The sequence below is a fragment of the Haliotis cracherodii genome, unplaced genomic scaffold (assembly GCF_022045235.1).
Source record: "Haliotis cracherodii isolate W230 unplaced genomic scaffold, xgHalCrac1.p SCAF_15, whole genome shotgun sequence".
Lineage (NCBI taxonomy): Eukaryota > Metazoa > Mollusca > Gastropoda > Lepetellida > Haliotidae > Haliotis > Haliotis cracherodii.
The window spans coordinates 32,188,015-32,215,970 of record NW_027266270.1 but is presented as its reverse complement, the minus strand read 5'-3'; the positions used below and the strand labels follow the sequence as shown (position 1 = coordinate 32,215,970).

The 27,956-nt window shown below is 42.4% G+C and overlaps 2 protein-coding genes across 2 annotated transcripts; both read right to left on the bottom strand.

Moving 5' to 3' along the window:
* Positions 1–5,324: 5,324 nt before the first annotated feature.
* On the bottom strand, positions 5,325–9,252 carry LOC139462056 (uncharacterized). The gene is made up of 4 exons (XM_071243557.1): positions 8,857–9,252; positions 7,378–7,456; positions 6,423–6,572; positions 5,325–5,437 (listed from the first exon to the last, which is right to left on the bottom strand). The coding sequence occupies exons 1-4, from the start codon at positions 9,175–9,177 to the stop codon at positions 5,325–5,327; spliced, it is 663 nt and encodes a 220-aa protein (XP_071099658.1). The 5' UTR covers positions 9,178–9,252.
* A 5,671-nt stretch (positions 9,253–14,923) lies between these two features.
* On the bottom strand, positions 14,924–27,904 carry LOC139462133 (CD151 antigen-like). The gene is made up of 7 exons (XM_071243636.1): positions 27,836–27,904; positions 22,231–22,467; positions 21,470–21,544; positions 20,774–20,881; positions 19,568–19,771; positions 17,432–17,515; positions 14,924–14,998 (listed from the first exon to the last, which is right to left on the bottom strand). Exons 1-7 carry the CDS (start codon positions 27,902–27,904, stop codon positions 14,924–14,926), a joined length of 852 nt encoding a protein of 283 aa, XP_071099737.1.
* Between the last annotated feature and the right edge of the window lie 52 nt (positions 27,905–27,956).

Below are 27,956 nucleotides of genomic sequence, written 5' to 3'. Positions count from 1 at the left end.
GACGGTGTATACAATGGATACATTAATTGAGTGTAATGACGGTGTATACAATGGATACATTAATTGAGTGTAATGACAGTGTATACAATGGATTATATTAATTGAGTGTAATGACGGTGTATACAATGGATTATATTAATTGAGTGTAATGACGGTGTATACAATGGATACATTAATTGAGTGTAATGACGGTGTATACAATGGATACATTAATTGAGTGTTATGACGGTTTATACAATGGATTATATTAATTGAGTGTAATGACGGTGTATACAATGGATACATTAATTGAGTGTAATGACGGTGTATACAATGGATACATTAATTGAGTGTAATGACGGTGTATACAATGGATTATATTAATTGAGTGTAATGACGGTGTATACAATGGATTATATTATTTGAGTGTAATGACGGTGTATACAATGGATACATTAATTGAGTGTAATGACGGTGTATACAATGGATTATATTAATTGAGTGTAATGACGGTGTATACAATGGATACATTGATTGAGTGTAATGACGGTGTATACAATGGATTATATTAATTGAGTGCAATGACGGTTTATACAACGGATTAAATTAATTGAGTGTAATGGCGGTTTATACAATGGATACATTAATTGAGTGTAATGGCGGTGTATACAATGGATTATATTAATTGAGTGTAATGATGGTGTATACAATGGATTATATTATTTGAGTGTAATGACGGTGTATACAATGGATACATTAATTGAGTGTAATGACGGTGTATACAATGGATACATTAATTGAGTGTAATGACGGTGTATACAATGGATTATATTGATTGAGTGTAATGACGGTGTATACAATGGATTAAATTAATTGAGTGTAATGACGGTGTATACAATGGATACATTAATTGAGTGTAATGACGGTGTATACAATGGATACATTAATTGAGTGTTATGACGGTTTATACAATGGATTATATTAATTGAGTGTAATGACGGTGTATACAATGGATACATTAATTGAGTGTAATGACGGTGTATACAATGGATACATTAATTGAGTGTAATGACGGTGTATACAATGGATTATATTAATTGAGTGTAATGACGGTGTATACAATGGATTATATTATTTGAGTGTAATGACGGTGTATACAATGGATACATTAATTGAGTGTAATGACGGTGTATACAATGGATTATATTAATTGAGTGTAATGACGGTGTATACAATGGATACATTGATTGAGTGTAATGACGGTGTATACAATGGATTATATTAATTGAGTGCAATGACGGTTTATACAACGGATTAAATTAATTGAGTGTAATGGCGGTTTATACAATGGATACATTAATTGAGTGTAATGGCGGTGTATACAATGGATTATATTAATTGAGTGTAATGATGGTGTATACAATGGATTATATTATTTGAGTGTAATGACGGTGTATACAATGGATACATTAATTGAGTGTAATGACGGTGTATACAATGGATACATTAATTGAGTGTAATGACGGTGTATACAATGGATTATATTGATTGAGTGTAATGACGGTGTATACAATGGATTAAATTAATTGAGTGTAATGACGGTGTATACAATGGATACATTAATTGAGTGTAATGACGGTGTATACAATGGATACATTAATTGAGTGTTATGACGGTTTATACAATGGATTATATTAATTGAGTGTAATGACGGTGTATACAATGGATACATTAATTGAGTGTAATGACGGTGTATACAATGGATTATATTAATTGAGTGTAATGACGGTGTATACAATGGATTATATTATTTGAGTGTAATGACGGTGTATACAATGGATACATTAATTGAGTGTAATGACGGTGTATACAATGGATACATTAATTGAGTGTAATGACGGTGTATACAATGGATTATATTAATTGAGTGTAATGGCGGTGTATACAATGGATTAAATTAATTGAGTGTAATGACGGTGTATACAATGGATACATTAATTGAGTGTAATGACAGTGTATACAATGGATACATTAATTGAGTGTAATGACGGTGTATACAATGGATACATTAATTGAGTGTAATGACGGTTTATACAATGGATTATATTAATTGAGTGTAATGACGGTTTATACAACAGATTAAATTAATTGAGTGTACTGACGGTTTATACAATGGATTAAATTAATTGAGTGTAAAGTGAATTTAAATAAATATCCCATGCACTATGTTAAAGTCGAAGGTAAATCTCATTTCATCTCACGCACTTGTTAACGTGTGGGTTTCGAGTTGACCATATGCATCGCGTATTTGTAATTATTTTAAAGGCGCTTCTTGACAATGCCAACAATCATGTGGCCTGTTTTTAAATGGGCAAGCTCGCCAACTGGATCAACGCCTGCGTTGTGGTTTTTATCTCGTTTTTTCGGTGCCGAAATTTGAGAGTTGTGCTATGTATTTTAGTACTAATAGATGCAGCAGCAGTAGTTGTAGCAGTAGTCGTAGTAGCAGAAGCGTCACCTATATGAGTGGAAAGTCGAGAAACACAATTTGCAAAGTATCACATATCTATAGTCTATAAGAGTAGAACTTTAATATGAAACAATATTATATGTCCTGAGGCATTGACTGAAACAATCCCTCACTATCTTTTCTTTATCTAAAATTGGGTGAACAGATTTGTTTTCTCAAAACCTTTGGTTAGTGGTCGAAATAATAATGCATAAGTGATATACGAAAACGATGCTAATATTCTCTATTTTTAATTTAAGATTTGGGTAAATGTTACAAGAATACTTTCGTAGGAACAAATTACTTATTGCTCAGAGTACCAGTCATGCCAATAAATATCGCAGTGAAAACAGTATGGGGTTTTAAACAATCACTTGTCAGGAGACAGCAGGGGGGTGAGGTGAGGTAAAATGGGGTTTACCGTCGCGTCCAAGATTATTTGACTTATATAGCGATGTGCATGCACGTGTGTGTGTGTGCTTGTACTAGTCCGGACTGATGCCGATTTATAGTGCTAGCCCACTGAGATACCATGCCGCAGTTTAACATGAATACCCCACTCAGACACAGTATACTGGCTCCGAGCCGACCAGTCCTTGTTTTAGCCCCTTAATGCCGAGCGCCAGACAGGGTTACAACAAGTACCATCTGTTAACGTCTTTTGGTATGACGCTGCCGGGGATCGAACCCCGAACCTTCCGTTCTCAGGGCAGACGCTCTACCACTAGACCACGGAGGCGGTGAGAAGGCAGGGAAAACAGTTGTGATTTCTTTCCATTTCTACATGGCAAATTAACGAAGTCAGCTCGGACAAATAAGCAGTCACGTCGAAAACAATCTGGACTGGACGCCATAGTCACCATTCCTTCTGCGGGTGAGGGGATGTAAAACGGTGTTTAACGTCGCCTTAAAGAGTACTGCGCTTATATAGCCCACCTGCACACATGCACGTGTTGTATGTGTGGCTGCAACTGCTTGTACTAAACTGCCGGGCAAAAGAAAGTGTACACCCATGTTTGACCGTGGCTAAACAGGAAACAAACAAGAAATGTTTTTTTCAATGTTGGTGTAATTTATGCAGGTTTCATGCTTGTGTTTGGATCATAGCTTTGCAGTGTTTCGGCGACTGTTTTCGACCTAGTAACGTTTTGATAACGTTAATGTTGGGGTAAAATTCAATTTTCATGAGTATGCTTTATTTTTCCCGGCAGTTTAAGCTTTACAGTTAGGGATAGGGAAAATAAGAAGCAAGCAACTTATGATCGGTTCTTTGCTTCCCTGGAAGACTCTGTAACACAACTGAAAATTAACCTGGGGCCGTACATATGTTTTTACTAAGTTTAGCTGTCACCGAGGCGTCAACTGGCTTAATTATGTCACGGTCTGGTGCAGCTCTCTCCCCCGGCTTTATTTCCGACACCGCTCGGCAAACTCCGGCGGTCGCCATTGGACAGTGTGAAATCATTTTGTGTCAGAGAATTAGTGTCCCGTACATATGTTTTTACTAAGTTTAGCTGTCACCGAGGCGTCAACTGGCTCAATTATGTCACGGTCTGGTGCAGCTCTCTCCCCCGGCTTTATTTCCGACACCGCTCGGCAAACTCCGGCGGTCGCCATTGGACAGTGTGAAATCATTTTGTGTCAGAGAATTAGTGTCCCAAACATTTCATTCTCTTGTGATCTAATGACACTCTCAAACCATCTATTGACTAGATGTAAGTCCTTATATGTTCGCTACCATATTCTTGTATTGGTAAATGTTTTTGTATTTATGATTTGCAAACATTTGGGGAATTTATATCCACATTCAGATGAACACACAATGCCATTTAGAAAGTGGTCAAATGTAACAAATGTTATATTTGGAATAACAATTTCTTTATAAAGTACAGATTCTCCTACTTTTGGGGTTGAGTCCTAGGAGAGGTTTGACTGTATGTGGGTTGGCTATCTTGGGAGTTTTTGTTGGTTTACGCTTACCCTGATTGTGTGTATTTTGGTCCAGACTGTTTTAGCATTTGTCTTTTCATTTAAAGATTTGCGGAAGGTCTGCCATGATTCCGTTTTCAGAATCGTCTATGAGCTGTCTTACTTTTGTCCTAGCTTCTCGGACTTGGACAAAAGCTGATTTATCCCCTTTTTACCTATTAAGGTCTCTCTCGCTGTGCAGAGTTGCGTCCCTTGGGTACACCAGAAACCTATGATTGTGGGTTCGAATCCCGGTACGCCCCAATGATGTTTCTAGGTTTGTCAACACCATACCTGTGCTCGTGGGTTTCACCGAAGTGGTAACCGTCTGATACGTGCGTCACTTCGGGCTTTCCTCTCACATTAAGCTGACACGCTGCGATATAATTGGAATACTGTTAAAAGCGGCGTTAAACCCAACTCACTCACTCACTCATTTGAGAGCTGGTGCCAGATCCCCTGAATGAAAACCTCGCTTTATCAAGATGGACATACGAGACAGTATGTTAATGTGCAGAAGTATATGAAGGAATACAAAGATAACGAGTCTCACCTCCTGGGTATTGAAATAAAATATTACATGTCATGATTGTTCTCATCGCCTAGGTGTGTTATATGTTTGCGATAATCATGTTTTAAATAAAACAAGTTGAAATGTAGTTGTTTTCCCTTGTCTCATTGAAACCCGGATATTATTTCACAGGGTGCAGCAAGGAAGAAGAACCTTTTGTTCTCGGGGATTAATCCACCCGAGTGAATTCTAATATGATTATCTTAACAATAGGTGCCGGGTAGACGAGAAGATTCCGCTACGGGGACATAACGTTGGAAAGCACATAAAACCGTTATGAAAATAAATATATTTATTCTATTGTAACCTCACATCGAGGCTGAGAAGACAAGATGGCGGTAGTCGGAACACGCTGTCGTCTGCTATCCCCATCGAAATGTTGTCATATTGTGTCAGTGAGAACGTCGATACTGAAAAGAGATGTTTGATAAGGATCACTATAAATGTCCTTTGTTCTCTAAGGAGCACAGGCGATGGGATAGCTTAGTGGTTTAAGCGTTCGTTCGTCACGCCAAAGGCTCGCGTTCGCTTCCGTATACTCACGCACGCACGCACGCACGCACGCACGCGCGCGCACACACACTCACAGGTAAATAATACTACACGTTCTTATCATGTTAAATCAGTATAAACTTATCAATGTGTTTCAATTTTAAGTATATTGAAGAGTTTGTAACCTTTTGAGAGTTTGTAATCCCAGTCAATACTTCTCTGGAACTATCCAAACTAGATTGACCACTAGGTGCAACTCCAACCTCGATTATCCAGTGTGTTGTATCGCCATTATATCAAGATATTTTTGACACAACTCAATGAAGATTTTAACGCTGGATAATCGAGGATGGTGAAACCGTTGAGTACCATCTTAAATAATTAATTCGAGATACAAAATTGCGATTGGTATATTGCAAATGTAATGCCAACAGTTAGGCAATTCGAGCGGAGGCCATATAAAATATACTTTACATCGGGGTATACTGAAAATAATAGAATGGGTCTCAACCAATCAGAATCCGACCTTGTTTCTAAACCAAAAGGATTTTCTTTATTGTGCGTTATGTCTTTCAGTGACTGGTCAAAAGTTTATTATTTTTAAGCGGCAATGATATCAAACCGTAGCGTAATACAACATTCACACATAATATACCTACGCCTGAAAAGCATAAACCAAGTAATACTGTTTTGAAATGGCCTCATTCACATACGCTTAGGGCCCACTTGCACAATGAGACCATAGCGATAAGACATATATTTACTTGCTGGTGCTAGCGCTAAGATTGCTTTGTGTTGGTGTTAGCGCTAAGATTGCTTTGTGTTGGTGTTAGCGCTAAGATTGCTTTGTGCTGGTGTTAGCGCTAAGATTGCTTTGTGTTGGTGGGTACAGCGGACACGTACTGGCCTCGTTGCTGACGGTCATCTCGTTGAGGAGGACGCAGATGTCTCTGGTGACGGTGTAGGTGTAGCGATTACCGTTGGTGTCGTTCAGGAACCACACGTCCGCTGACATATCACTGATGGTCCTTGTCCGGAGATAAATTGCTTCACCTTTTTTGTCAACACTTTACATTAATTGCGTAGAAAACAATTCTCGATATTTACGCATGGCAAATACTAAATAACATTTGGCGATGGAATCATCTGTGTATCAAGGCCGTAGTTAACTTTTATTGACAGGGGGTGGGCAAATGTTTGTTCAAGTATCACTTGTAACCAAATTGATTCAAATAAACACTCACACACACACACACACACATACACACACACACACACACACACACACACACACACACACACACACACACACACACACACACACACACACACACACACACACACACACACACCACCCACGCTGGCTACGGCACTGTGTATGGTTTTGAATGATTGAGTTATTTAGTTGAGTTTTCTCCTTTACCTCAAGGGGCGGCCGGGTAGCCTAGTGGTTAAAGCGTTCGCTCGTCACGCCGAAGACCCGGGTTCGATTCCCGACATGGGTACAATGTGTGAAGCCCGTTTCTGGTGTCCCCCGCCGTGATATTGCTAGAATATTGCTTAAAAGGGCGTAAAACCATACACACTCACTCACTCTGGTGTCCCCCGACGTGATATTGCTGGAATATTGCTAAAAAGGGCGTAAAACCATACTCACTCATTCACTCCTTTTCCTCAGCAGAGGCTAGCCTTTGTGTTGTGGGGGCAGTGGAGTAAGCCTTCGCTGGTCACACCACACGCCCTGGTTCGATTCCCCCCATGGGTGTCCTTTGATGTTTAATTACTAAAAGCGGCGTAAAACCCTACTCACTCACTCACTCACTCACTCACTCATACAGATAACGGCCACTGGACGTACCTGGGATGCAAGGTGATGGCATCTCTTCTGCGTGTAACTGATGGATACATTGCCGATCATACAGCGTCCACTTCAGCTTCTGCAACAGGTGCATACACATCATCACAAACGTACTTTCCTGTCTGCAACGGGGCGGTCGGGAAGCCTAGTGATTAAAGCGTTCGTTCGTCACGCCGAAGACCCGAGTCCTGTTTCCACCCTTGCCGAACAAGGCTGGAATTTCGGGGTTCAATCGTAGCTCCACCAGTGGCTATTACGAGTTGTCCCTTCTAAGCCCCTCCTATTGACCAGATCAGATTCCACCTCTGATATCACTTGCATTTGCTTCAAACAAAATGGCGGCGCCCATTCAAGACGATCTGATCGAGAATCAAGATCTATATTGTAATAAAATGGGTCTTACTTCGCGAAGTGCATCAAAGCACGTGAGCACATAAAAACATTCGGAAAATATCTTTTGACGCTAAGTTGACGGTATATATGCTTTGTAAATCGTACAGTCGATCGAAATCTGCACGGCAGTTTACGAAACCGGCTGTCGATTTCGTTACGCGATTTTGATTGGACTGTGCATCGTCCAGCCAAAATATAACTCCATAACTCAAGTCTAGTTCAGCAAGGGTGGAATATGGACTTTTACAGTCAGTTAACGCCCTTGCCTCGGGAAGATGGATAAATGTGTACAGATTCTATTGAATACGGGTGTACAAATGAAAGTAACTAGGGTAATGTTTACAGACATCATTGAGTCCAGTCTCCCTTTAACATAACAGTTGCATGGGTGGCGCCTCATTTCGCTGTTTAGAGTTGCGTCCCTTAGACGATCCACGATCCTATGATCAATGGGTTCGAATTACAGGTTCGCACTGACCATGATCATTGTTTCTCGGCACCAATACCTTTAGGTTTCATCAACGTGCTAAACATCTAAGACCGTATCATTTCGGGTTTTCACGTCGTGGCAATTGAAATATTATTCAAAGCGGTTTAAACACTCAAACAATCACATATCACAACGCCGACTACCTACCTTATTGTAATCACTGTGTCTGTTGGACGGAAGGTCCTTATGTAACTATACACTGTTCAAAGCGGCGTACAACACTTCTCACTCACAATACAACGTGTACAACAAGACCTACCTTGTTGTAATCATTGTGTACTGTGTGACGGAAGGTCGTATGTAACTATACACTGTTCAAAGCGGCGTACAACACCTCTCACTCACAATACAACGTGTACTATAAGGCCTACCTTGTTGTAATCAATGTGTACTGTTTGACGGAAGGTCGTATGTAATTATACACTGTTCAAAGCGGCGTAAAACACCTCTCACTCACAATACAACGTGTACTATAAGGCCTACCTTGTTGTAATCAATGTGTACTGTTTGACGGAAGGTCGTTATGTAACTATACACTATTCAGAGCGGCGTACAACACTTCTCACTCACAATACAACGTGTACTACAAGACATACCTTGTTGTAATCAATGTGTACTGTTTGACGGAAGGTCGCGTTGCTCGTTCCGTTCCAGACACTCTGTTCCACGGTGAACCTCCTGTTCCGGTAGTCATAGTGAACAACGCTCCGTATTTCCGTCAAAGTCACGTAATCCGCCGAACTGTCAATCAGCCCCCCTGTCTCGAGACTCACGGCTTCCCACTGGTCGGGGCCACAACATCTCGGGTCAGAGGTCAACTCAGAAGTAATGATCCTCAGAACAAAACCCAAGGTGAGCGTAAAAACGTAGATTTGACAGCCAGAATACAAGCTTGGAGATTTAACGATGAGATTCATGTTAGAGCAGGGGTTCAGCCAAGGAGACGGCTACTGTCCTCTGTTGCGTATCCCGCTGAAGCAAGCTTGATACGCTATCTGAGATACAGCGCAGTTTGGCTAGCGTTATCTGCCCTGGTCAGCATCGTATATGTTGTGTTATCGTTGTGCATTGTCAAAGGGTATTCGATTTGTTTAACGCCGCACACATCAGTATACCAGTTATATGACAGCGGTCTGCAACTACATGTCCTCGAGTCTGGACCAGACATACCAGTGGTCGATACTGTGAGCAACTATCCAGCGTTAATCACGTTGCTATGTAGTGACAAACTAGCGGCCATCACGTTGCTATGTAGTGACACACTAGGGGCCATCACGTTGCTATGTAGTGACACACTAGCGGCCATCACGTTGCTATGTAGTGACACACTAGGGGCCATCACGTTGCTATGTAGTGACACACTAGCGGCCATCACGTTGCTATGTAGTGACACACTAGGGGCCATCACGTTGCTATGTTGTGACACACTAGCGGCCATCACGTTGCTATGTAGTGACACACTAGCGGCCATCACGTTGCTATGTAGTGACACACTAGGGGCCATCACGTTGCTATGTTGTGACACACAAGCGGCCAGCACGTTGCTATGTTGTCACACACTAGCGGCCATCACGTTGTAATGTTGTAACACACTAGCGGCCATCACGTTGCTATGTTGTGACACACTAGCGGCCATCACGTTGCTATGTAGTGACACACTAGCGGCCATCACGTTGCTATGTTGTGACACACTAGCGGCCATCACGTTGCTATGTTGTGACACACTAGCGGCCATCACGTTGCTATGTAGTGACACACTAGCGGCCATCACGTTGCTATGTAGTGACACACTAGCGGCCATCACGTTGCTATGTAGTGACACACTAGCGGCCATCACGTTGCTATGTTGTGACACACTAGCGGCCATCACGTTGCTATGTAGTGACACACTAGCGGCCATCACGTTGCTATGTAGTGACACACTAGCGGCCATCACGTTGCTATGTTGTCACACACTAGCGGCCATCACGTTGCTATGTTGTCACACACTAGCGGCCATCACGTTTCCATGTTGTCACACACTAGCGGCCATCACGTTGCTATGTTGTCACACACTAGCGGCCACCACGTTGCTATGTAGTGACACACTAGCGGCCATCACGTTGCTATGTTGTCACACACTAGCGGTCATCACGTTGCTATGTTGTGACACACTAGCGGCCATCACGTTGCTTTGTAGTGACACACTAGCGGCCATCACGTTGCTTTGTAGTGACACACTAGCGGCCATCACGTTGTTATGTTGTCACAGTAGCGGCCATCACGTTGCTTTGTTGTCACACACTAGCGGCCATCACGTTGCTTTGTAGTGACACACTAGCGGCCATCACGTTGTTATGTTGTCACAGTAGCGGCCATCACGTTGCTTTGTTGTGACACACTAGCGGCCATCACGTTGCTTTGTAGTGACACACTAGCGGCCATCACGTTGCTATGTTGTCACACACTAGCGGCCACCACGTTGACATGTTGTCACACACCAGTAGTGACGGCTACTGTATATGTTCTTCACCCATGCTTGCACTCCAAGCTCCTCGTGATTCCGGGGTAGAATAGGTCTTCAGCAACCCATACTTGCCGTAAAAGGCGACACTGCTTGTCGTAAAAGGCGACTAACGGGATCGGGTGGTCAGGCTCGCTGACTTGGTTGATACATGTCATCAATCCCAAATGAGTGGATCGATGCTCATGGTATTAATCACTCGATTGTCTGGTCCAGACTGGATTATTTACAGACTGCCATCATACAGCTGAAATATTGCTGAGAGCGGCGTTAAACAACCAACCAACCAACCAAGCTCCTTGTGAACGAAGTGCCATGTCCCAACTCTAACGTTCATTAAACACACACAGATAGCCACTTGACTGTGAAATGTTTTATTGAACATGAAATAAGTAAACAACAATGAAGTATGAAATATATAAATTGCGTCTTGGACTAATGTACAAAATGTGACAACATAAACGACAATGGATGAGCCATTCAACCGCAGGCACACCGCAACAGCCACGAAACAGTAGTGGAGATTATACAGACACTTCAGTCAGTCACGCACACCTAAGAAACCAGTTACCTCCCCTTGACCATTGTTGTACTTCGCCAACTCCCAACACGTTTGAGACAAGTTGGCGATGCAAAGAATTAGAGCAAACACAGTGGGGTTGTTACAGGTAGAGAGGGTGTGCGCATGTTGTGCACGTGCAGGTCATGAAGATGAAATTGACTACGCTCCCGTGGACACACGTGTTGCTCATCCGACTATTAAGAGGTCGGTGTGACAAGTCCATACAGGTTAAGGATCAGAAACAGACACCGCATCAGAATGTGAAGACACGTGCTCTGGTTATCTAGTTATCTCAATATTAATTCAATATTACGTTTACAGTATGCTGAAACCCTAAAAACAATCACAATGGAGCATGTCATTGAGTGAACCACCAACCACGTTAGGGTAGCCTAGTGGTTAAAGCGTTCGCTCGTCACGCCGAAGGCCCTGCTTCGATTCCTGACATGGGTACAATGTGTGAAGCCCATTTCTGGTGCCCCCGCTGTGATATTGCTGGAATATTGCTAAAAAGGGCGTAAAACCATACACACTCACTCACTCACTCTGGTGTCCCCCGACGTGATATTGCTGGAATATTGCTATCCATCGTAGTACTTGTCGCGGACCACCCGCTACCCCTTTCTTCACAATGGTACGCGCTAGTGGTCGGACCTCATACATAGTCATACGGGGTTAACTGTCAGGTCACAACTCAACTTATTTTGGCTTTTAGAAACATTCAGTTATGTTTTAACACGACCAAAGGATTCTGGCACGCCTAAGGGACGCAACTCTTCACGCATAATTGTGACTTTATATGTACCTATTGCTTTGTTTATATATGTTTACAAATAATTACTTTGTACACGGCGGAAGTATATTTTAAAAAGTCGATACATTATGAAATAAAGAGTACGACAAACAACACAATGACGCGCACAAGGGACTATAAAAAATAGAAAATGCTACACTCTTCAGTTTGCAAAAATATATTGCCATATTCAAATGTAACATAACATATACACGCTTGTCCTTGAATGAAGCACAACCCAACATCGATATTCATTCGTGTACAAAACACATGTACCCGCGAAGATTCGGGGTAGAATAGGTCTTCAGCAACCCATGCTTGCTGTAAAAGGTGACTATGCTTGTCGTAAGAGGCGACTAACGGGATCGGGTGGTCAGGCTCGCTGACTTGGTTGATGCATGTCATCGTATCCCAATTGCGTGGATCGATGCTCGTAATATTAATCACTGGATTGCCTGGTCAAGACTCGATTATTTACAGACCGCCGTCATATAGCTGGAATATTGCTTAGTGCGGCGTTAAACAAGAAACTAACAAACAAACAACACAACACATGTGTCGTTCGTAACTATATCGTTGCTAATATGTTACACTATTCTACTCTGTAGAAAGGAAACGCTATTGAATGATCCCTATAGGAAAGGCTACACCTTAGAAAGTTTGTGTAACTTAAAACATTGTTCCTTAAAAACCTATACATGGCTATTGCGTGCAACAGTTAGTTTGTTGTTGGTTTGTTGCTGAATGCCGGCCTGTAAGTACTCAAATCGTGTAGACAAACCAGTCATCGTTAATATGAGCAATGTCCCACGCCGTCGGCGTACGATCACACACCCAGCTTGACCAGCTGATTAAAACAAGCATCGGTACCGGGGAACCTTTTCTTACCCGAAATCACTGAAGCTACATTCGTTATGAAAGACACGCGCAGCGCACATTGACGGATTGTGTTCACAGTGACAAGCGTTCAAAAATACTATCAGAACTGAACGTTGTGGTAGTGCATTGAGTCAGCAGTGGCAACTGTATTTCAGAGTTCTCTCCCTTGGACTTATGGCGCTGTCGCTCAATCAACTCCTGGCAGACTCGATACGGAGGTGCACAGAGCAATGCATTGAGTAACACGACAGATGATAGAACAATGACGCCCGGGCTTGGACATGGATGCATTGGAGTCGAGAACCCAGACACATTCCACATCATCTTGATTAAGCTAGTGATTTGGGCTCAACGGTGTTTTTAACAGTTTTCCAGTTATATCGCAGCGTGTCAGCTTAATGTGGGAGCAAAGCCCGAAGTGATGCAGGTCTCAGACGTTTACCACTTCGTTGAACCCCACGAGCACGGGTATGGTGCTGACAAACCTAGAAACATAATCCGGACGAACCGGGATTCGAACCCACAATCATAGGTTTCTGGCGTGCCCAAGGGACGCAGGCCTTGGGTGAATGATAGCTCAGTCTTGAATCATGCATTTACTTGAATCGTGTGTATCACTTTATTATTAATCAAGCCAACAATAACTAATTCTTCCATACGTTTCATTACATATGATGTCAAGTGTTGAAGCGGTTTCACCCCAGCTTAAATGAGGATTTCGCAACCACAGGAGAATATTATGATATTATAGCACGTGGTGAAATTGGCAGATTCTTTATAAGGGCAAATCAATATATTAGCTATAGAACGGTGAAATACCGGACAGGGTTGCTTTCACAGCACAATGTTGCAATTTTGAATCAGTACACGCGTACCAGTGTTTATCAGCAGAAAGAGATAATGAGTGAGTGAGTGAGTGAGTGAGTGAGTGAGTGAATTGGATTTAACGCCGCTTTTAGAAATATTCCCGCAGTATCTCGGCGGGCGCCACCAGAAATTAGCTTCACATCTTGTACCCATGTGGGAATCGAACCCGGGCCTTCAGCGTGACAATTGAACGCCTTCACCACAGGGCTACCCCACCGCCCAAAGTGATAATGAATGTCTGGATCGAAGGTGAGAAAGCCAGAAACATACCCGTGATTCGACCACAACATCATCTTGACCAGTGACGTGTAGTACGTCACACACGCCAAACGCAACATTCCAACAGTTTTTCAGTTATATCACGGCGTGTCAGCTTGATGTCGGCGAAAAGCCAAAGGCGATACATTAAGATGTACACCTCTTTGGTATATTCAAAAAAGACGGATAAACCGCAAGGTTTTCGACCAGGTAAATCTGAAATTCGAACCCATGATCATTGAATCCTGGCACGACTACGGGAGACAACTCTGCACAGCCAATTGCGGCGAGTTCGGTAATGTCAATATGTTTACGGTGATAACAGAGGTTTATGTATAGTTGAGATTAACATTAACTTTTGAAATCATGAATCTTGTTGGACATGTCACCATGTGCACTGTGACGTTGCAGGTTATAAAATCATGAGACCGCCTCAGTGGTATAGTGGTAGAGCGTCCGCCCGGAGATAGTCCGGGTTCGATCCCCGGAGGCGTCATACCAAAGGACGTGAAAATATGGTACTTGTTGTTACCCTGTCTGGCGCCCGGCATTACGGGGCTAAAACAAGGACTGGTCAGCTCGGAGTTTATATCTATATATACTATATCTGAGTGGGGTATTCATGTTAAACTGCGGCATGGTATCTCAGTGAGCTAGCACTATAAATCGGCATCAGTCCGGACTAGTACAAGTAGCCACACTCACGCGCCCAGCTGCACGTCGCTATATAAGAGCAATAATTTTTGACGCGACGTTAAACCCCATTTCACCTCACCACCTATTAAATCATGATGGTCGTGTTTACTCTTTGAATACTTCCTCCTCCTCGCAGTGGAGGTCACGGAACAGCAGCACGGCCAAAACAACGCTGACAATCTGAAACAAACAACAATGATCAACAAACAACTCCCGGAACAATGACGTCACGTCTGACCTCGTCCGTAGTTTCAGGATCTATTCCGACAAAAACATCACACGGTTCGTGCCGCAAAAGCTATATTTATAATCAGGTTTTGTTTGTATGTTGTTAAGCGCTGGACTCGGGGACTATTCAAGCTATATGACGCGGTCTGTAAATAATCGAGTCTGGATCTGGACTTCATGAGATCGATCTACGGAATTGGGATAAGATGGCATGCATCAACCAAGTCAGCGAGCCTGACCACCCGACAAGCATTGTCGCCTCCCACGGCAAGCCTGGGTTGCTGAACCCGGGTCTCCACGGGTCTATAATCAGGTGGAAACAGTGAGTGAGTGAGTTGGGATTAACGCCGCTTTTAACAGTCTTCCAGTTATAAGACAGCGTGTCAGCTTAATGTGGGAGGAAAGCCCGAAGTGATGCAGGTCTCAGACGTTTACCACTTCGGTGAAACCCACGAGCACTGGTATGATGCTGACAAACCTAGAAACATAATCGGGGCGAACCGGGATTCGAACCCATAATCATAGGTTTCTGGCGTGCCCAAGGGACGCAACTCTGCATAGCGTCTGCATCGCGGCGCCTTAGACGACTGGGCCACCCGTGCCCCCGGTGGAAACATAGGTTTGCCAAGCCATCAATGAGTGAGTGAGTGTGGTTTACGCCGCTTTCAGCATTATTCCAGCAATATAACGGCTAGGGACACCAGAAATGGGCTTCCTATTGCACACATGCGGAGAATCGAACCGGAGCCTTTGTTGTACAAATTTACGCTCCTTGATCAACTGATTGTTGGTTCGAATCCCATTGTTATTGGTGAGTGAGTGACTGAGTGAATGAGTGAGTTGGGGTTATCGCCGCTTTTAACAGTATTCCAGTTATATCACGGCGTGTCAGCTTAATGTGGGAGGAAAGCCCGAAGTGATGCAGGTCTCAAACGTTTACCACTTCGGTGAAACACACGAGCATGGGTATGGTGCTGACAAACCTAGAAACATAATCGGGGCGAACCGGGACTCGAACTCACTACCATAGGTTGTGCCCCCCACCTGCGCTTGAACCACCGTGTTATAGCGGGGTATTGTGTGATATGGCGGGATTTAGCGGACTTCTACTGACTGCGGTGTAAAACAACATTAGGTTTTGTTTTTGTTTGTTTGTTTTTTAACGCGCAATCAGAAATATTCCCGCTATATGACTGCGGTCCGTAAGTAATCGAGTCTGGACCAGACAATCCAGTGATTGACATTATGAGCATCGATCTGTGCAACTGAGATACGATGGCATGCATCAACCAAGTCAACGAGCCTGACCACCCGATCGTTTACGGCAACCGTGGGTTGCTGAAGACCTATTCAAACCCGGATTTTCACGGGTCAACATTAAGTATTAATGAGGGTGTTCAAAAGAACGCAGGACGTAGACGTTAACAACTTTGAATATGCGAGGAGTTGGATGTTGGAGTCGAACCCAGCGGATCATTGCAGCTAAGGGACGCAACTCTGTATAGACATCGGCGAATTAGACTAGCCGGGGTCCAGGGGACATTGTCATTAGTGTATCGAGTACTGCGACATAGTCTTCTTACTGGTACGTGTTACGTCGTGACAAGGGAATGCTCGTCTTAGGGTGAAGCAGTGTTTGAATAACCTAATTCAACATCGCTGAGGCTTTCAGCCCTGCTTATAAATTCAGTCCAAACTGAAGCATGATTATGTATGGGATCATGGCCACATAGCTGGCTTAAACGTTGTGACTCCGTTGTCTAATTCGCTGTGCAGGGTTGTGCCCCCTAGCTGTGCAAGGATGCGGTGAATATGGGTTCGAATCTTTGATTCTCACTGATTATGATCCTTGGTTTGTTGAGCATTCTTCACACAGTAATATTCAGTTAAAATAGTTGGAATTAAAACGCAATGACTTAACTTAAATACTGTTCACGGCGTCAATAAACCCAATGTTTAAAAAACCCAAAGCAGATCTTTATGTACCCGTGAAGATCCGGGGTAGAATAGGTCTTCAGCAACCCATGCTTGTCGTAAGAGGCGACTCACAGGATCGGGGGGTCAGGCTCGCTGACTTGGTTGATGCATGTCATCGTATCCCAATTACGTGGATCGATGCTCATGATGTCAATCACTGGATTGTCTGATCCAGACCCGATTATTTACAGACCATCATCATATAGCTGAAGTATTGCTGAGTGTGGCCTTAACCAACAAACATACAAAACAAACAAGAAACAATTATTCTTTTTCACCCATCGACGATAGTGTTAGAGGTTATTTAATACAAAATGTTTGACACATTCAAATTTATTTCGTCGACATGACCTTGATAATAAATTCGTAAATGACAAAAAAACGGTACCGCGTGAACGTGTTTCTCACCTCGACAGCGGCCAGGATGATGCCAGCAACTACCATCGTCGCTGTGTAGCCGAGGACCACGCCCTCCAGCGCGCTGTAGCAACCCTGAAAACAGACACCCATATTACACCCTCTATGTAGCAGACCGCGGACTCATCCCACAGATGACATCCGAGACTTACATCTAGTCTCTGAAACGAACATATTTTGCAGATAGAAACAGTTGTTAAATTATAGTTATGAAATAAAATAAAAAGGAGCCTGAAGACTCTCTTTAGTGGCAGTAATCTAGACTTGCCAAATACAATAGACTTGCATGGGCTGTATTGGATATATTTGTTTCAGGGCCTGTATGACAGACATATGACATTCTTCCCTTGTCCACTGAACGCTTTGGTCAAGTGGACAGTGTGTCTGACCTCGGGTCCGGCTGTCCGTGGTTTGAATTTCAGCATGTGACTCGGATATTTTCGGGCCGTAACATATCTGACACTTATTTACGAATCAACACTCTTATATGTATTTCCTTCAAAAACATAAATTAGAACTTTAATAAAACATGGATTTAGAAGAATGAAAGAGCCGACAAAGGTAATAATAGCTTGAGCAGTTAAACCATGCCACGTATGTCAGTTATCAATACTGAGCACTTAAACCATGCCACGTATGTCAGTTATCAATACTGAGCACTTAAACCATGCCACGTATGTCAGTTATCAATACTGAGCACTTAAACCATGCCACGTATGTCAGTTATCAATACTGAGCACTTTGAGTGCGTATGAAGGGGCGATGGTGTAAGATTCAGGCAGTATTGTTCTTACCGAGGTATATGATTCAGACAGTATTGTTCTTACCGAGGTATATGATTCAGACAGTATTGTTCTTACCGAGGTATATGATTCAGACAGTATTGTTCTTACCGAGGTATATGATTCAGACAGTATTGTTGTTACCGAGGTATATGATTCAGACAGTATTGTTCTTACCGAGGTATATGATTCAGACAGTATTGTTCTTACCGAGGTATATGATTCAGACAGTATTGTTCTTACCGAGGTATATGATTCAGACAGTATTGTTCTTACCGAGGTATATGATTCAGACAGTATTGTTCTTACCGAGGTATATGATTCAGACAGTATTGTTCTTACCGAGGTATATGATTCAGACAGTATTGTTCTTACCGAGGTATATGATTCAGACAGTATTGTTGTTACCGAGGTATATGATTCAGACAGTATTGTTGTTACCGAGGTATATGATTCAGACAGTATTGTTCTTACCGAGGTATATGATTCAGACAGTATTGTTGTTACCGAGGTATATGATTCAGACAGTATTGTTGTTACCGAGGTATATGATTCAGGCAGTATTGTTCTTACTGAGGTATATGATTCAGGCAGTATTGTCCTTACTGAGGTATATGATTCAGACAGTATTGTCCTTACTGAGGTATATGATTCAGGCAGTATTGTCCTTACTGAGGTATATGATTCAGGCAGTATTGTCCTTACTGAGGTATATGATTCAGGTAGCCTTGTTCTTGGCGAGGTATAAGATTCAGGCAGTCTTGTTCTTACCGAGGTATAAGATTCAGGCAGTATTGTTTTTTACCGAGGTATATGATTCAGGCAGTATTGTTTTTTACCGAGGTATATGATTCAGGTGGCATTGTTTCTACCGAGGTATAAGATTCAGGTAGCATCATATTTACTGAGGTATAAGATTCAGGTAGCATTGTTTTTACCGAGGTATATGATTCAGGTAGCATTGTTTCTATCGAGGTATAAGATTCAGGTAGCATTATATTTACCGAGGTATAAGATTCAGGTAGCATTGTTTCTACCGAGGTATAAGATTCAGGTAGCATTGTTTTTACCGAGGTATATGATTCAGGTAGCATTGTTTCTACCGAGGTATAAGATTCAGGTAGCACTGTTTTTACCGAGGTATATGATTCAGGTAGCATTATTTTTACCGAGGTATATGATTCAGGTAGCATTGTTTTTACCGAGGTATATGATTCAGGTAGCATCGTTTTTACCGAGGTATATGATTCACGCACTACGTATACTGTTATCACCGGGTGTATGATTCAGGCAGTACTGGTGACAGCAGGCAGTATAGTTGACATCAGGCAGTATTGTTACTCACATGGTTGTAGTTGGAGTTGGAGGCGTTTGGACTCAGGGCACAGAAAGGGTCAAGTGGCCAGTCCATGTCCGGGTACTCTCCCTCCAGCTTGCAGCACGTGAAGGGTGTCTTCAGATAGACGGTCAGACCCCCCTCAGACACTGTCCGATTCCAGTGAGTCGCCGTGTAGATGTCGGTGTAGTTGTCAACGCCGCAGCAACTCAACTGCAGCACATACATCATTGCAACAGACTCAACCATAGTTCAACTACAATACATACATCATTGCAACAGACTCAACCATGGCCCAGTCCAACTGTATGTCCAGCATTGCAACAGACTCAGCCATAATTACACTACTCACATCACTGCAACAGACTCAACCATACCCTAAAAACTACATCATGTCCAGCATTGCAACAGACTCAACCATAGTTCAACTACCCTACGTACATCATTGCAACAGACTCAACCATAGCCTAGTCCAACTGTATGTCCAGCATTGCAACAGACTCAACTCTTGCCCAGCTCAAATACACTACGCACATCATTGCAACAGACTCAACCATAGTTCAACTACACGACGCACAGCACTGCAACAGACTCAACCACACCCTAAAAACTACATCATGTCCAGCACTGCAACAGACTCAGCTACAGTTCAATCAAACTTCAGCATGTACATCGTTGCAACAGACTCAGCCATAGCACAGTCCAACGACATGTCCAGCATTACAACAGATTCAACCATAGTTCAACTACACTACGTACATCATTGCAACAGATTCAACCATAGTTCAACTACCCTACGTACATCATTGCAACAGAATCAACCATAGCCTAGTACAACTGTATGTCCAGCATTGCAACAGACTCAACCATAGTTCAATTACAATACGCACATCACTGCAACAGACTCAACCATACCCAAAAAACTACATCATGTCCAGCATTGCAACAGACTCAACCATAGTTCAACTACCCTACGTACATCTTTGCAACAGACTCAGCCATAGCACAGTCCAACGACATGTCCAGCATTACAACAGATTCAACCACTGCCCAGTCCAACTTAAATCAGAGGAATTAAATAGTCACAATAGAATATCACCTCTTACTTTGGAAACTATAGACTAAATTATAATTATATGTGTTCAACATTTCACAAACTCGTATGATAATTAAATCTGTAACGTGAATTCAGTAAGACTTCTACTGTACACGTACCTGCACGAAGAGGTAGTTCCAGCCGAGGGTGACGGGGTCGGTGCCGATGTCCCCGGTGTAGCTGGACGATAACGTCCTCTTTAACATCGTCTTTAGGCTGATGTCAAACTGAAGAGTGGGTGAGTTGGGTTTAATGCTGCTTTAAACAATATTCACGTTATATCACAGAGTGTCAGCTTAATGTGGGAGGATAGCCCGAAGTGATGCAGGTCTCAGACGTTTACCACTTTGGTGTAACCCACGTGCACGTGTATGGTGCTGACAAACCCAGAAACATAATCAGACGACTGGGCTACACGTGCCCCCTCTTTATTGGTAAATATTCTTGAATAAACTTTTCTTTAACAACTTTTACCATTGACCGAACTACGCTAGACAGCGTTAATTATACGTATGGTAGTGTGCAATGTTATTTGTTTGTTTGTTTGTTTGTTTGTTTGTTTTGTTTGCTTAACGCCGCACTCAGCAATATTCCAGCTTTATGACGGCGGTCTGAAAATAATCGTGTCTGGACCAGACAATCCAGTGATTGACATCATGAGCATCGATCCACGCAATTGGGATACGATGACATGCATCAACCAAGTCAGCGAGCCTGACCACCCGATCCCGCTAGTCGCCTCTTACGACAAGAATGGGTTGCTGGAGAACCGGCTTCACTGTTCATGGTCTAGTGCCCCCATATAGTCGTCTTACCTGTGACTTGAGGGTGCACATCAAGGTGACGCCCACGACTTGCGCAACCAACACTATCACCACGACCACGGCGTACTGCAACACAGACAGAAGTATCACCTTACTGTTATACTGTCATTATATAACTGCATGACATATGCAAAAATACATTACGCGCATGACAAAATATTGCATATATCAACATGACATGTACCAATATTGCATATATCATAATGACGTACCAGTATTACATGTACCAACATGACATGTACCAATAGTACATGTATCAACATGACAAGTACCAACAGTACATGTATCAACATGAAAAGTACCAATATTGCATATATCATAATGACATGTATCAATATTGCATATGTCAAAATGTCATGTACCAATATTGCATATATCATAATGACGTACCAATATGACATGTATCAACATGACATGTACCAATATTGCATGTATCAACATGACATGTACCAATATTGCATATATCAACATGACATGTACCAATATTGCATGTATCATCATGACAAGTACCAATATTGCATGTATCAACATGACAAGTACCAATATTGCATATGTCAAAATGTCATGTACCAATATTGCATATATCATAATGACGTAACAATATGACATGTATCAACATGACATGTACCAATATTGCATGTATCAACATGACAAGTACCAATATTGCATATATCAACATGACATGTACCAATATTGCATGTATCATCATGACAAGTACCAATATTGCATGTATCAACATGACATGTACCCACCACAAGCAAGCATGTTCTGAGTTTCCAGCAAGCACCGAGACATCCGAGGCCGCCGACGATGAAGATGAAGAGCCCGATGACGATGAAGGTGAAGGCAATGCCCTCAATGAAGTCGCTCAAGTTGAAGACTGATTCCTCCGTCTGGACGTTAGATATGAGACCCGACAGGTAACTTGTAAAGATGTCGGATCTGAACCTCAACACGCTGCCCAGCACAAAACAGGCGGAGCCCAGTATCTGTAAATATACGCATCATGTTTCAGATGGCGGGGCTTCAGCATTTTTCATTAATATTTATTTCTTATTTAACACTAATAGTCCAGCTATATCACGGCGACCTGTAAAATGTTTTAGCCTGGAGCAGACAAACCGGTGATTGATACTATGAGCAACGCCCCACACCATCGAGGAGAACTTTACTGGTACTTTATCACACATGTCTTCATCATGAACAAACTGATATATATATTTATGAGCCAACCGGCTTTTCAACTGGTTTACACCAGAACTCAATTTGAGCTTAATAGCAGCTTCGAAATTCTTCGAGACAGCTAACCTTGAAATGACAGACAATGGTAAAATGCTGTGTAATAATTGATCGAAATATCGATTTCTTTAAAAAGCCTGATGACAATACATCGAAGATTAGTGAAATAACGATGTTATAGATAAAACTTAAAATGTATCGGAGTCATTATCTTTATCAATCGTATTAATATAAAAAACACCTTGTGTGCGGAGACATGCAGTTATCCATTTTAAACATATTCACAAATCTTTAAGATAATTAATTATCAGTTAAAACCCGTCTTTAACCCCGGACACCTGAAACTGTTTTGTGTCGAGTGGTGTTGGAGTGAGTGAGTGGGATTTAACGCCGCATTGAGCAGTGTTTCAATTGTTTCACAGCGTGTCAGCTTGATGATGCGAAAAGCTGAAAGTGATGAAGGTCTCAAACATTTACCACTTTGTTGAAACCCACGAGAACGGTGCTGACAAACCTGGTAACATAATCAGGTAACATGAGGATTCCAACCCGTGACTAGGTCACCTGAATTACAAGGTCATACAACACCATTAACAACATGTTGAGCACACTGGTTCAAATTGTTCAGACATTGATTCTTTCTTCATTCGATTTCGATGAATGGGTGAGGGACTTTAATACTGACAAATCTAGAAACAAAATCAGGACGAACCGGGATTCGAACCCACGATCACAGGCGTCTGCCGCGCCTAAGGGAGGCTACTCTGCATAAGGAATTCCTGCGATTAAGAAAGAACCACCCGCGCCTCCGAGTATTTCTTTACTCAGCCATCTCAACTTGCAGCTACTTGTGGTGGTGTTGGTATGGTGTGGAAAGCAAAACAAGAAAAATCGCAGAAAAGAAATACTTTTGTAAAGTATGTATATCATGTGTTCAATGCGTAAAGGACATGATTTTCAAATAGACAAAGCAGCTGTCTATCGGTCTTTGTCTACTGGTCGATGAGAAATGGGTCGACCATTCCCTACAGTGTTCATATTGAGGCAGGCCCTGTCCGTGTTGTTGACTGTCAATATGTGTTGTCGTGTTGACATTCAACACAAGCATCAAACCACAGTTGACAGTGAGGTCACTGGTGTTGACATGTGTCAAACGATTGTGTTGATATGACACAATTTACCCTCCCTGTGTGAATGCTGAATGTTACGCATTGGCTTATGTAGATACAAAATACTTGTCCAATACCACTAGGTCTGTATAGGTGCTGAATACCTTACAATACCAATTGGTCAGTATAGGTACTAAATACCTGTCCAATACCACTAGGTCTGCATAGGTACTGAATACCTTACAATACCACTTGGTCAGCATGGGTACTAAATACCTGTCCAATACCACTAGTTCTGCATAGGTACGGAATAACTTACAATACCACTACGCCTGTATAGGTACTGAATAGCTTACAATACCACTAGGCCTGTATAGGTACTGAATACTTTACAATACCACTGTGTCCGTATAGGTACTGAATACCTGTCCAATACCACTACGCCTGTTTAGGCACTGCATACCTGCCCAATACCACTACGCCTGTAAAGGTTCTGAATAACTTACAATACCACTAGGCCAGTATGGGTACTGAATACCTGAATACCACTACGCATGTATAGGTCTTCAATACTTGTGCATCACTGCTCGCCCAGTATAGGTATTCGACACTTCATGTCACCACAAGACCAGTATTGGTATTAAATACCGACAGGTATTGAGTATGTTTACGTCACTACCAGGCGTGACGATATGCTAACAGATTTATTCATCCCTTTATCTATTCTCGGAGCACCTGTTTATCACCTGCAGTTCAGGAGGTCGCACATGCACGAGATCACGTCCCGTCACCGCCTGTCATTGTGGCCATGTGCATTAGCTTCGACAACTCGCGACAGCCTGATACGGCACCGGTGTTAGTATCTAGACGTAGTAAGGTCAACTCGACATAGTCTGTGATTGATTGTATCTCTCATTTCCCCGTCTACATAGTCAGTGTTTCTGATTCTGGCTATTCGAGACTTCGTTTATGACTTCGTATGTACACGGCCGGGCAAGAGAAAAGTGAGTGTGTGAGTTTGGTTTTACGATACTTTTAGCAATATTCCAGCAACATCACGGCGGGGGACACCAGAAATGGGTTTCGCACATTGTACCCATGTCGGGAATCGACCACGCGTCTTCGGTGTGACGAGCGAAGGTTTTAACAACTAAGCTACCGGCCCGCAAAAGAAAAGAACGTGTACACTTGAAGTAGGATTTGACCAAAACATTACAAGCGTTAGCAAAACGCTACTACGCTGATAACAGTCGCTGAAACATGCAAACTTGAAATGAGAGAGTGAGTATGGTTTTACGCCGCTTTAGGCAATATTCCAGCAGTATCACGGCAGGGTACACAAGAAATGGTCCAAGTCCTAAACATAACTATATTCTCATTTCAAATACATCACCATCGAATAACCATTTCATGTTTGTTTCATGTTTAGCCACCATCAAAAATGAGTGTACACTTTCTTTTGCCCAACAGTATATAACCGTGCAACGTGTCGGTGAAACACTGGATATATAAAGAGATGATTTGATTAAAGAACATATTTCAGAAGTTTCTTATCTTTTCCTTGTTTTAACTCCAGATAGCTATATCAGCTCATGGTTGCACCCTACGCTCAGAACGATGCGGCAATACCACAATATTTACATATTTGATGAAGCTGTTGATCGCTGGCCTTGATAGGTGATAGAGATTGTGCTTCTGTGACGTCACAAGCTATTGTTCTGATGTTCATGTAAACAAGAACACGTGACTGGGCGTTGAGCAACGTTCTAAATTTCCGCCTTGGTCTTCGTGATTATTTGCATTGTTCTGTATATAGAACAACATTGTTGAGAAAAGTATGCGCTGATAGTCCTGTACACGAACTTTTTCCCAAAGCACGAAATAAAGACTTCAATTCGAGGATTAGATTTAGAGACATGTATTACGCCGCTTTTAGCAATATTCATATAATATCACGGCGGGAGATACCAGAAATTGGCTTCACACATTATATCGAACCCGGGCCCTCGGCGGACGAGCTAACGGTTCCACCACTACGCTACGCCCACTGACCCATGACGTCTCCATGGTCAAGTGGTAGAGCGTCTGCCCGGAGAGCGGAAGGTCTGGGTTCGACTCCGGCTGCGTAATACCAAAAGACGTTAAAAGGCGGTACTTGTTGTTACCCTGTTTGGCGCTCGGCATTAAAGGGGCCGAAACAAGGACTGGTCGGCTTTGAGTCAGTATACTGTTTCTGAGTGGGGTATTCATGTTAAACTGCGGCATGGTATCTCAGTGGGCTGGCAGTATAAATCGGCATCAGTCCGAACTAGTACAAGCAGCCACACAAACACGTGCCTGCACGTCGCTATAGTTTTAAGTGCAATATTATTGGAGGCTATAAGTGCAATAATCTTGGACGCAGCGTTAAAGCCCACATCACCTCACCTCACCTCACCTCACCTCACCTCACCTCACCACCGCTTAATAGATTTAACGTAATGCCAAGAGGGTAAAGCTACGAGATACGATAAAAAACTTATTTGACAAGAAAAGACAAATGTTCTATTTATTCTGTCAAAAATAAATGCCCTTGAGGTAGATTGAACGTCATTCCACTATAAAATGTTATTTAACTCGAATGAAATACCGATTTTATCTTTTGTATTTATACACTAAATACGTAACAAACATAGATAACCGATGCGACATTTTTGTCAAGACAGGATGATAGATGAATGGCCTTTGCGGTTGGGGTTTTGGTATCAATCTGCTTCAGTTACAACTGTAACACTACTACATATAGTGTACATCCCAAGAAATTAAGTTTTGTCAATGTTAATGGTAAAATTTTGAACTTGTATAAAATATTGATGTTTCGTCACAATGATAATCTTACGGAAACTTGGAAAAACAAATCATCCTGTACGAATTCTGCAATTCATTCAAAAACAAGATCTTAGCGACATTTTATGTAAAGAAACTAAATGCCAGTAATTTTATCTTGTATTAAATGCTCTCGTTGTGGTTAATCCATACGACAACAAGCATGTACTTATTGATCGTATAAGCGTTTTTTAGTACACCAGGGTAGTGACATTAAGGCAAAAAAGTTATTTCAAAACCTTACACATTCTACGCAGAATAAGGGGCGGTCGGGTAGCCTAGTGGTTAAAGCATTCGCTCGTCACGCCGAAGACCCGGGTTCGATTCCCGACATGGGTACAATGTGTGAAGCCCCTTTCTGGTGTCCCCCGCCGTGCTATTGCTGGAATATTGCTAAAAGCGGCGTAAAACCATACTCAATCAAACTACGCAGAATAAGAATATATTTTCCAGCTTAGCCGACAAATAAAACAACTTGATGCGAAATATAATTTGATAACGATTGAACTATTACAATTTTATTTATTTTCATTTCTACTTTATAAGAAGTCAATTTATAAAAGTATCACTTATGCAGTCCATATTTCTGAACATTCGCTTGGTTTGGCAGAACTGGTATAGGTGAGTGAGTATGAATTTACGCCGCTGTTTGCAATATTCCGGCAATACCACGGCGGGGGACACTACAAACGGGCTTCACACATTGTACCCAAATGGAGAATCGAACCCGGATCTTATTCGTGACGAGCGAACACTTTGACCACGAGGCTACTGGCAACTCCAGTAATTATTAAGCACAAGGGGGCACGGGTGGCCCAGTCGTCTAAGGCGCCGCGATTCGCTGTGCAGAGTTGCGTCCCTTGGGCACGCCAGAAACCTATGATTGTGGGTTCGAATCTCGGTTAGCCCCGATTATGATTCTAGGTTTGTCAGCACCATACCCGTGCTCGTGGGTTTCACCGAAGTGGTAAACGTCTGAGACCTGCATCACTTAGGGCTTTCCTCCCACATTAAGCTGACACGCCGTGATATAACTGGAACACTGTTAAAAGCGGCGTTAAACCCAACTCACTCACTCACTCACTCACTATTAAGCACGATGACACAATGTCCTTCGGTTGTTACTGACAAAATGACAACCTACCGTAAACACGGTGTTGAACACCGCCAACCATATCCTCCCACAGTAAGCCACGGTTCCAAGTTCTTCCATTGTAAGGATGTTTCTGTATACTACAAAAATCAGCTTGTCAGAAAACTTGGAC